This window comes from Papaver somniferum, unplaced genomic scaffold (genome assembly GCF_003573695.1).
Source record: "Papaver somniferum cultivar HN1 unplaced genomic scaffold, ASM357369v1 unplaced-scaffold_16, whole genome shotgun sequence".
NCBI lineage: Eukaryota > Viridiplantae > Streptophyta > Magnoliopsida > Ranunculales > Papaveraceae > Papaver > Papaver somniferum.
In genome coordinates, this window is record NW_020625486.1 from 105,658 (window position 1) to 118,699 (window position 13,042).

At 37.3% G+C, this 13,042-nt stretch overlaps 1 protein-coding gene across 1 annotated transcript; it reads left to right on the top strand.

Moving 5' to 3' along the window:
* The first annotated feature begins 5,811 nt into the window (after positions 1–5,811).
* LOC113337367 lies at positions 5,812–6,450 on the top strand. Its single transcript, XM_026583066.1, has one exon. It carries the CDS (start codon positions 5,812–5,814, stop codon positions 6,448–6,450), a length of 639 nt encoding a protein of 212 aa, XP_026438851.1.
* Positions 6,451–13,042: the final 6,592 nt, after the last annotated feature.

Consider the following 13,042-nt stretch of genomic DNA (forward strand, 5'->3'; position numbering starts at 1 on the left):
CGAGCATTATAAACCTCCAGAAGGATGTGTAAGTTCATTTCCAATAGAAAATCGTAAGAGATGATTAAATCACTCATATAAGCAACATGCATTTCTATTTTCGAAGCACTCTCTAAATCAGGTTCTAAATCAGTTGAAATAATTTGTGCGGCTGATATTGGTTCAAATTCATCCGCGGAGCAAGAGGTCAATGGAGTAATAATATCACGACTCATAAACCCATTATCATCTAAAACGGTTTCATTATTAATAACATTAAGATGAAAACAATCATAACCTAATAGGTCAAACACTGGCTTATGGGTAAAAGTCATAGCTTTCTCGACTGATGTAACTAGTCGAAACTCGGATAGAACTAGAGGTTCTAGTTTGGGTTTCCATTTATTAGTGTCTAGCAGCGGTGTGGAGTCTAACAACACATTGAATTCACAAATAACTTTATCATCATCAAAATCATACCCAAAATGAGCTAAGCAAACCTCTAATGGATCTTTCGAGTGGCTCTTGCAAAAGCCTTGCGAGTGCATAATTTTTTTTCGCCCGCAGCACTTCAGGCTAAGGTACCTAAAAAAATCAAACAAAAACTGCGTAAAAAGGAACTAAAGAAAATCTAAAAGAAAAAGGAAACAAAAATATGTACAAAACCTAAAAACAAAATAAAAATAAACTATATACAATGATACAACTAGAGAATATTTTGCAACCACTCCCCGGCAACGGCGCCAAAAACTTGGTAGGATTCCGGGAAACCTACAGTAATATACTGCAAGTGCACAACGTCTAACTAGTAGACAATGACAAGTACAGGTCGTTCCCACGAGGAGTGTGAAATACTCTACCAACTAATACCAAAAATTAAGTAATCAACAAGATAATGTTTTAAGGCTTTTAGAAATTCGGAACAAAATGAAATGATAAATAATTTAAAGATAAACAAAATGAGTGTGGGTCATTAGGGTTTTCGGTTTCCACCAATTAATTATGCAAATTCTACTATTCGTTAAAAATAAATTTCATGCATTTTCAAATATTGTTTCTCCGCTATAGTTTTTTTCGCTTCATAGATAGCGATTCTAAAGCATTATGTATCAATCCTAAAGCATATCACGTCAAGGGATTTAACCAAAGCATGCCATATCAATTGTCACATGAACAATAAATTACCAAGCTATATGAAGAAAAAGTACTAGTCATTCAAATCATTATTGAGCATATAAATATAGAGTTTACATAATTTATTGGTTTCTACCTAAACCCTAACATAACACTAGCTAGAAATGGCTTTCTTAAAAGTCATAGACATATTAAAATTAAACTCTATCTAATGAAAAATGAAGAATTGAAAACAAAACTTCAAAACCCTTCCTTTGTTGCGGCACTGTGGTCGGGTGCCCCCCATTTTCATTTTGAAACAACACATAAATATATCCCACAGATGAATTCACTTCATCGCCACATCACCTCCCAATAGAAGTCTGCTACATGTCATGAAATAAAATCCGCCCAATAATATTGTGCCGCGTGTCATAATATGACGAAACATTGTAAAGTATCAGCGAATCTCCACTTTCCATAGTATATGAAACCACCAAGGAAATGAATTAATTTCATTTAAAAAAAACATGATATTTTCTTGCATGTGCTGGGCCCACCTTAACTGTATTTGCACAAATGATGTTATTTGGTCTCAAACATTCCTTCAGATTCTTTATATATATAGCAAGAGAACTTATATAAGGAAAAGATATGTTAATCTTTCCTTTTTCTTCATTTGTACTTCATTTGCACGTGGTCATGGAGGTGATATTCTTCCATTCTTATGCTAACAATAATAAAGTCACTCTTGACCAATCTTAGGTGGCATTAGTGTGCTGATCGACTCGCTTCACCATGCATTAATTGAAGAGAAAATTAAAACTTGTCTGCCCATTGTGACCTCGGCTGTGAAATAATTCTATGTTGCTGATATATATGGAGATACCAGACCAACATAATAAGTGCTACTGATTTATAGAAATACCAGGCCAGCATAATAAGTACTGCTGATATATAGAAATACCAGGCCAGCATAATAAGTGTTGCTGATATATAGAAATACCATGCCAACATATTTGATCATTGTGGTTGCGGATACATGGAAATACCAGGCCAACACCATTTCATCATTGTGGTTGCTGATACATGGAAATACCAGGCCAACCACGTTTCATCATTGTGATTGTTGATATATAGAAATACCAGGCCAACCACATTTCATCGTTTTCGTCGTAAAGACCATATAACTTCTTATTTTATCCGTTTATTTTTGAATGATAGAATTCGCTTGTACTTTCTACAAAAGCACTAAAACAATGTTATTAGCCAGTACATCGAGTCCTAGCTATTATAAATATGGGTATAAAATGTAGCACTTACGTGCTTATCAACACCCCCACACTTATATTTTGCTAGTCCTCGAGCAAAATAGAAAATTGACCCGCTAGACAGCTGGTAATAAAATGAGAGAGACAAAGACCCGCTACACAGCTGGTCATAATTTTTTGTATTTATTTAAGACCCGCTACTCAGCTGGTCATATAGTAAGATAGATAGATAGATAGACACCCGCTACACAGCTGGTCATATCATTTTTTATTTTTTATTATTTTTTAGACCCGCTACACGGCTGGTCATAACCTTTATTTTTTTTATTTATTTTTGTGACCCTAACGAAGGTGCCACTCCCCCACACTTAAACATTACATTGTCCTCGATGTAATTGAGTCATCCAACATAGAAATTAAGGTGGAAAATTTTAAAATACGATAAAAATAAAAGATAGAGTGTAGGGAACAAATCTGATGGGTTAACTCCCACGAAGCAAAAGGTATTTTTTTCCCTGCTTGCCAGTCGCACGTAGTATGAAACAAGGTGTTGGTGCACCAAAGTAATCCGCCAATCATATATATAGAGTATGAAAAGTTGGGGATCAACCCAACTAACTCGGTCAGCTAAAAATATAAACCTGCGAACATTATAAACCTCCATAAGGATGTGTAAGTTCATTTCCTATAGAAAATCGTAAGAGATGATTAAATCACTCACATAAGCAACATGCATTTCTATTTTCGGAGCACTCTCTAAATCAGGTTCTAAATCAGCTGAAATAATTTGTGCGGCTGATATTGGTTCAAATTCATCCGCGGAGCAAGAGCTCAATGGAGTAATAATATCACGACTCATAAACCCATTATCATCTAAAACGGTTTCATTATTAATATCATTAAGATGAAAACAATCAGAACCTAATAGGTCAAACACTGGCTTATGGGTCAAAGTCGTAGCTTTCTCGACTGATGTAACTAGTCGAGACTCGGATAAAACTAGAGGTTCTAGTTTGGGTTTCCATTTATTAGTGTCTAGCAGCGGTGTGGAGTCTAACAACGCATTGAATTCACAAATAACTTTATCATCATCAAAATCATACCCAAAATGAGCTAAGCAAACCTCTAATGGATCTTTCGAGTGGCTCTTGCAAAAGCCTTGCGAGTGCATAATTTCTTTTCGCCCGCAGCACTTCAGGCTAAGGTACCTAAAAAAATCAAACAAACTGCGTAAAAAGGAACTAAAGAAAATCTAAAAGAAAAAGGAAACAAAATTATGTACAAAACCTAAAAACAAAATAAAAATAAACTATATACAATGATACAACTAGAGAGTATTTTGCAACCACTCCCCGGCAACGGAGCCAAAACTTGGTAGGATTCCGGGAAACGTATAATAATATACTGCAAGTGCACAACGTCTAACAAGTAGACAATGGCAAGTACAGGTCGTTCCCACGAGGAGTGTGAAATACTCTACCAACGAATACCAAAAATTAAGTAATCAACAAGATAATGTTTTAAGGATTTTAGAAATTCGGAACAAAATGAAATGATAAATAATTTAAAGATAAACAAAAGGAGTATGGGTTATTAGGGTTTTCAGTTTCCACCAATTAATTATGCAAATTCTACTATTCGTTAAAAATAAATTCCATGCATTTTCAAATATTGTTTCTCCGCTATAGTTTTCTTCGCTTCATGGATAGCGATTCTAAAGCATTATCTATCAATCCTAAAGCATACCACGTCAAGGGATTTAACCAAAGCACGCCATATTAATTGTCACATGAACAATAAAATACCAAGCTATATGAAGAAAAACTACTAGTCATTCAAATCATTATTGAGCATATAAATATAGAGTTTACACAATTTATTGGTTTCTACCTAAACCCTAACATAACACTAGCTATAAATGGCTTTCTCAAAAGCCATAAACATATTAAAATTAAACTCTAGCTAATGAAAAATGAAGAATCGAAAACAAAACTTCAAACTCCTTCCTTTGTTGCGGCACTGTGGCCGGTGCCCCCCATTTTCATTTTGAAACAACACATAAATATAGCCCACAGATGAATTCACGTCGTCACCACATCGCCTCCCAATAGAAGTCTTCTACATGTCATGAAATAAAATCCGCCCAATAATATTCTGCCGCGTGTCATAATATGACGAAACATTGTAAAGTATCAGCGAATCTCCACTTTCCATAGTATATGAAATCACCAAGGAAATTTATTAATTTCATTTAAAAAACATGATATTTTCTTTCATGTGCTGGGCCCACCTTAACTGTATTTGCACAAATGACGTTATTTGGTCTCAAACATTCCTTCAGATTCTTTATATATATATAGCAAGAGAACTTATATAAGGAAAAGATATGTTCATCTTTCCTTTTTCTTCATTTGCACTTCATTTGCACGTGGTCATGGAGGTGATATTCTTCCATTCTTATGCTAACAATAATAAAGTCACTCTTGACCAATCTTAGGTGGCATTAGTGTGTTGATCGACTCGCCTCACCATGCATTAATTGAAGAGCAAATTAAAACTTGTCTTCCCATTGTGACCTCGGCTGTGAAATAATTCTATGATGCTGATATATATGGAGATACCAGGCCAACATAATAAGTGCTGCTGATATATAGAAATATCAGGCCAGCATAATAAGTGCTGCTGATATATAGAAATACCAGGCCAGCATAATAAGTGCTGCTGATATATAGAAATACCAGGTCAACATATTTGATCATTGTGGTTGCTGATACATGACAATACCAGGCCAACCCCATTTCATCATTGTGTTTGCTGATACATGGAAATACCAGGCCAACCACGTTTCATCATTGTGATTGCTGATATATGGAAATACCAGGCCAACCACATTTCATCATTTTCATCGTAAACACCATATAACTTCTTATTTTATCCGTTTATTTTTGAATGATAGAATTCGCTTGTACTTTCTACAAAAGCACTAGAACAATGTTATTATTCAGTACATCGAGTCCTAGCCAGTATAAATATGGGTATAAAATGTAGCACTTATGTGCTTATTAGTCTAGAATGGACTTGGTCCAAATGGAAACAGCTTCCTAGGACCGAGAAATCAAGAGATTATTGCGAATATCACTGTTTCAACGGCCACCAGACCGAAAAATGCAAGAATCTCAAAATAATGATCCAAAGGTTGATTGACGCAGGCGACCTCAGGCAGTACATACAGAAGGCAGATAACGAAAATAGGACCAAACGAAGCAATCAAGTTCAACTGCCAGAGGGAAATCGAACACTCAACACCATCTCATGTTCCGAAGCTACAAGACCCTTACTAACAGCACAGATAGGGAAAAGGTTAAGGAAACAATTTTAAGACTACTATGAATTATACAAGATCGATGGGGTGGAAGTGGACAAACACGAGCAATGGATGAACGCGCCTATGACCTTCGACGCAGAAGACATCGAGGAGGATATGGAATATCACAACGACCCCTTGGTCCTCACCTTACCAGTGGAAGGATGCAACATCAAGAAGATCCTCATTGATGGAGGGAGTTCAATTAACGTTCTATTCTACGACACATTCAAGCGAATGGAGATTAACGACGAACAACTGATGTCTTCGTATTATACCATCTACGAATTCAATGGGGCACCTACCAAGCCGTTAGGAGACACTATTTTGCAAGTAGACGCAGAACCAATGAAAGTTGATACTCGATTTAGTGTAGTGGACGCTCCTTCCCCCTACAACACCATCATTGGCCGAATATGGGTGCACAAGCTCAAAGGAGTGGCAGCGACCTATCACCAGTACCTTAGATTTCCGACACCCGAAGGGGTAATGGAAATAAAGGGAGATCAGGTCACCGTTCGGGAATGCCAGGCTTTAAAAAATCAACTCAATAATGAACAAGATAAGCAGCGAAAATCCCGAAACAAAGAGTATGCGAAGGAGAAGAAAATTGATCTTTATCTCGAAGAAATTTCTGGAAGGAGTCTGACAAAGGAGAGCATCATTCTAAACGCTGAGGCAAGTACTTCGGCAGCAAAGGAGGATGAAGAGCCTACCAAATAACAATTAATATAGGGACCAAAGAAAATCCGAAGATGATCAAGATAGGGACCTTAATGGACAAAAAGAGAGAGATATCGCTGATCAAGTTGCTCAAGGAATACGCAGATATATTTTCGTGGAAATTAGGAGACATGCCAGGGATCGATCCAGGGATAATTCGTCACGAGCTTTGTATAAAGCCAGGCACCCCTCCCTTCAGGCAGAAGGTAGGAAAAGTAGCACCAGAGTATCGCCAAGCTATTGAGAAAGAACTCCGCAAGATCTTAGAAGCAGGATTCATCAAGGAAGTCAAATATCCAACGTGGATCTCGAATATGGTCATAGTGCCGAAAAAGAATGGAGGAGTCAGAATATGCATCGATTTCACCAACATCAATAAAGCATGTCTGGAGGATAGTTACCCACTCCAAGCATTGATCAATTGGTAGAAGCTATCGAAGGATACGAAGAATTATCATTCATGGATGGATATTCTGGTTACAACCAAGTGGCATTGGCAGAAGAAGATCAACAACATACAACATTCTACACCCCGCACGACCTCTATTGTTACACAAGGATGCCCTTAGGACTTCGAAATGTAAGGGCAACATACCAGAGGATGGTTGATACTGTTTTCAAACCATGGATTGGGAACACCTTAGAAGTCTACGTTGACGATATGCTCGTCAAAAGAAATTTACGCAAGGATCACCATCAAGACCTGAGGGACATCTTCGAAGCAATGAGGAAGCACATCATGAAAGTGAACCCAGAAAAATGCACGTTCGGCGTCACCTCAGGGAAATTCCTTGGGTATCTAGTAACAAAGAGGGGCATCGAAGTAGATATTACGAAGATCCAATCCATCTTAGAAATTCCGTCCCCGAAGAACTTGAAAGAAGTTTAGAAGCTCAACGGATCCTTAGCAACTCTGGAAAGATTCATCGCCAGGTCATCAGACAAATGCAAACATTTCTTCGACATCCTCAAAAAAGGGAGCAAGTTTGAATGGACCGCTGAATGCGAAGAAGATTTTCAAAAGATCAAGGAATATCTATCCACGATCCCAATCCTGTAAAAGCCCAATTCCGACGAAGTACTGGCCCTTTACATAGCGGCAACCGAAGATGCAGTCAGCGCAGTATTGGTCAAGACGAATACAAAGATAGAGAAACCTATTTATTACGTCATCAAATATCTCAACACGGCAGAAAGAAACTATACAAAAATCGAGAAGCTCATATTGGCGCTAGTATGGGCTACCCAAAAGCTATGGACTTATTTTGACTCATTATGTTCGGGTTCCATGCAAAGCACCGTTGGAAGCAGTTCTCAAGAGCGCTGGGAAAGTAGGAAGGATAGAAAAATGGAACACTCACCTTGATCAGTTCAACACTATCCATGAAATCCAACACTCCCAAAAATCATAAGTCTTGGCGGATTTCCTCGTAGACCTACCCATGGATAACTATGAGGAAGTAAGGGGCATACCAGAAATAGACGAAGGAAAAGACCCAGTTGACATCCTCGAGCCCTCAAACCAACGACGATGGGAGGTTTTCGTTGATGGATCGAAGAATAGGTAAGGTGCGGGCATAGGCATCATAATCACCACCCCTACCGGAGAAAGGATCGTGCACGCATTAAGGTTGGAATTCAAAGGGCACACCAATAACATCGTCGAATATGAAGTTGTAGTGCATTCTCTTCGCTTGATAATAGAAATGAGAATAACCGATGTACTCCTTACAAGTGACTCACAACTGGTTATATGACGGATAGGTCTAGAGTATAATGTCTACGACGAGACTCTTTCAGCATACATGGCCTTGGTCCAGACTCTGGCATCCCAAATACCAAATAGTAAATTTCGGTATTTATGCACAAAAGAACTCAGGCATGCCGATGCTTTAGCCTATATATCATCCATGCTGAAAGATGAAAACATTCAGGCAATCAAGATAACAAGAGTATACGAGCCCTCGGTCTTCCCTCAAGAATCCTTCGCTACAAATCATGAAGACGTCGTAGGGGAGGATATCACTGACGATGATGTAGGGAAGAAATCACTGATGCCTTTCATGAAGATGATATCATGACAAGAGCTAATGAGGACGAAGACTTCAAAAACGAAGAAGATTGGAGAACCGAACTTCAAAAGCAGAAGCCACGAACAATACCCTTTCCCTTATTCTCAAGAAGCAGTTGGACGAGCACAAGGGTCGATGGTGTGAGAAATTACACAACGTGATGTGGGCATACCGAACAACCCGAAGGTCCGCCACAGGAGAATCTTTGTTCCTCCTCACCTATGGATCCGAAGCCGTCATCCCAACAGAAATCATCATGCCAACCACGAAGACCGAAGCATGGGAGAAGAACCTTACAGCGGATATGATGCTAGAAAGGATCGATGATTTGGAAGAAAGAAGGGAAACGGCGCTACAAAGGATGGAGAATTACCAACTAAGATTGGCGAGGGAATACAACAAGAAGGTTAGGCTTAGAAACTTTCACTAGTACAAATCTTCACATTGGCCACACTTAATCACCGTGTCCATAGGATTTTGGTCATGGATTTTTTTCACTCCAAAAATGTGGCATCAGGTGCCGAGACAAAAAGGTATCCCTATGGCTACATAAACTTTGAGTGGATATAAAATATGATTAACCATGGCCATAACTCTAAAACCGTGTCTATATGGTACTCAATATTTTTTTGGTAGTTAAGCATTTTCACTATCACCGTGGCCATAGGATCCTTATAGACACACAATTTAATTATATGTGGCTAAAGTTTACCTTAAAGTCACGTAAATTTTATTATAGCCGTGGCCTTTGTCATTTATTGGACACGCAAAATTCATTTTATCATGGCCAATTCATGAGTTGCGGTCACAATAATTTTTCTCAACCATGGACATCTCTATCATTTGGACACACGAAAAATAATTTAACATGGCTAATACATGATTTGTAGTCACGTTTAATCTATGGTACCATGGCCATCCATATTTTTGGACACATGATAAACATTTTACATGGCCAATTAATAAGTTATGGCTACTAAAAATTTGTAGCACCGTGGATAAATTTTTTCGAAAGACACATCAAGTGTTTTGAATGTAGCTATTGTTCACCTTTTGAACACATCAAGTGTTTTCAATGCAGCTATTGTTCACCTTTTGGACACATCAAGTATTTTCAATGTAGCTATTGTTCACCTTTTGGACACATCAAGTGTTTTCAATGTAGCTATTGTTCACCTTTTGGACACATCAAGTTTTTTGAATGTAGCTATTGTTCACCTTTTGGACAAATCAAGTGTTTTCAATGTAGCTATTCAAAAATCACCTAAATAACCATCCATAAAAAATTAATGAAGACTACAATTAGAATTGTACCAAAATAATTTCATTTCACAATATAATAAACATCTCAATCTAATAATTGTGCAGTAACCTTGAGAAAACAAACTTTCAAAGAGAGACTTAAAAGTTTAAACATCCAAATCCTATAGTCCACGACTATTTCTATTAATAATTAGGCTGCAGTCTTGAGTCTCTTGCTGGATCTCCGATACTTTAGTTCCCCGCTCTTCATATATGAAGGTTTCTTCTTCTTTGTCTTCTTAGTGTTTGGGTCAGAATCATATTCATCGTTTGGGTCAGAATCATGTTCACCAGGGTCTGAAAGTGGATGGCCCTGCAGCAAGCCAGTGGATGTATAATTAAGGGAAAAAACCATGTTAACAGTTATATGGTCAGGATGCAGAAGGTAATAAACATGTATAATAAAGCAACTTACACTAGAGCAAGAGATCACAAACTCTTTAGGCCAAGCTACTATAGATTTTTCAGCATCCTTTACTGTTTTGAGATGAGTAGATGGGACTGGAAAACAATGATTCTTTAATATCGATTTTTCAACCGTCACTCTGACACAATCATCCACGAGTGGATCTCCATGAACCTTCTGACCTGGCACTGATGGAAGAACTGAACCCCAGGCAATGATATTTCTCAGTGAAGCATGAGCCAGTTTGCATTTACCAATCTTCAAAACATAAATGTTATATTGAAATCAACAGATTCAAATCTCAAAATGCTTAAATACCTGTGAAAAGGACATATCGTTGAAAGTTCAGTTTTGTCTTTCGATTGAGAATTGTCTGGTGAACTAAGGGGTAGATGCTCAGATGCAGGAGACTTTTGTTTGTATTTTCCAGACTACAAAAAGATACGCTATATTAACATCAACAAAAAATGGAACTGTCAAAGCACTATATATTTTAAATACCTGCAAAAGAAACATACCATTTGGAGTTCAGAACTATCTTTCGATCCCGTAGACTGAGATACATGTTCAGATTCAGGGTCATTTCTATTTGTATTAGATTCATTCCTTTCAGTCGGAGAAATGCTTGTAACATGGGATTCAAGCATAAGAGACTTCTCTCTAATAGGAGATTTCTATATAGTGCAGTTAACATATTAGATACTGCAGAATTATTAGGAAATACATACTTAATCAAAATTACTTGGATGATGTTAAACATACCCGTGCCTTTTTGCTTTTGATTTTCTTTTTCAATATGCCTTGAGATTTTAGCTGAGACATTAAGTTGCTCATCATTTCTTCTTGTGCCTTCATTGCTGCCTTCATTTGCATCCTTCCTATCTCTCTCCATTTAGTTCGCGCGTCTTTCATCTTCCAGTTGTTTCTTCAGTTCAATATGCTCCTTGGATGCTCCTTTCCGTGGCAGGTGCCAGTATGTTGTTGGAGTCACTCCCTTGCCTATACATCTTACACGCCCAGCATGTTCTTCCCCAAACACAAGGGTGATAGAATCATTGCCTGGTTGTTTTGTCAAAGTTCCATCTTCCAACTTCTTATCAAAATCCTCCTGCACAAAAAAAAGAATTAAGGGATTAGAAGTGATAATCAATTAAAGCAAAATTATTTTCGCATTTACTCAAGAACAAAACAAATAGCTAGATAGTTTCAGTCGTCTTACAAGCTGAGCTGCTTTTTCCCTAACATCATCGTCATCGTATTCTCCATTTTTGTTTTGATGTGCCTTCATCCATAGTAAAGACCGTGAAGGATTTTCATCTTCAAGGATCTCTTTCTCATTAATATAGTAATTATAAAATACACAAGCCAAATATTAGATAGATAATACTATAATTTAAACTGGAAATAATACTAATTTTTGATAAGAAACTGGACTTACTAATTTTTCCAACAACCCTGCATACCCTGCTCTTCCCGTCCTGTGGTTATATTTGTGGTTCTCACGCGCCTTAGCTCCCCTAATGGACAACTCCTGAGCATACAGATTTAAAGAATTTCATTCATAAAAAAGTTAGACTAATTAATGAAATTAATATCAATAATAATACTAAGACATGTGATATACAACCTTGCATTTATCAGACAGCCTCCACTTTACGAACTCGTCCCATTGTTCTTGGTTCACAATACAACGATATGGTTTAGGAATAGTATTTAGTTTACCAGGTTTACCCAAATTGGGCACTATAAACTTTACATACAACTTTCTTCTGAAGTTGCGTAAATGTTCACCAAAATATTTCATAATTTGTATTCTCCTAGTCTCCTCAATTTCATAAAACCGCTGCCACAATATGAATCGAATATTAATAGCGGGTAACCCAACAAAAATATAATTAAAATTGAATATAGATCAGCATATACATACCAATGGTTCGTGCCATAACTTATCCATCAGCACTGACTTCACTTCCTTCCACTTCAAGTGCCTGAGACCAACGTCTCGACGTACCAATACACCCATGTAACTAGCAATTTCATATTTATACTCCCCCTTAAATCGACCAAGTTTATCAAATTCTATCACGCGTTTCTTGCCTTTAAATTTTTTCTTCAGCTTCTTAAGTCTAGTTAAACCTCTAACAGTAATCTCCTCAGACTCTGATGTATTGTTTGGAGCCCCCGTGTCTTTTATAGTTTAAAAACCCAAAATAAGAGTAAACATTGTGTAAGAGTATACACATTCTACTTAAGTCCAAAACAAACAAGCTAGTATAACAGATCAAACATTTACCAGGATGTTCAGGACTTTCAGTAGATTCATCATCAGAACTGGAGCTATCACCATCGGAATCGGAACTGGTGCCACTACCGTCGCTATCTTCGCCTTCATCCTCTGACTCTCTTACATTCTGCAAGGCTTGAACCTCCAGGGCAGCAGTCTCATTATCAGCATACTCATCATCATACTCTGTCTCCCAACTGGAATTCTCGTATATAGGCACATCAGAAACTGCATATACATATATATGATTAAATTAAATATGGTCTGAATTCTTTTCAATCAAAATCAAAAGTTAATAAGATTGCATATATTTAATTCTTGTATACTCGATCCAAAAATCGAGCATAGTGATGATTTGATTATAAAACATGATATTATGTCATAACATTTGAGATGATGAACATTTCTGGTATTCAATATAACAGTTAATTAAAATGGTCTTGATTATGTCAGTACTAACTTGGATGAATGCTCCTCCTGATGATAGTATTTTGGGAAAAAAACTACAACTATTCTATAACAAAGAAA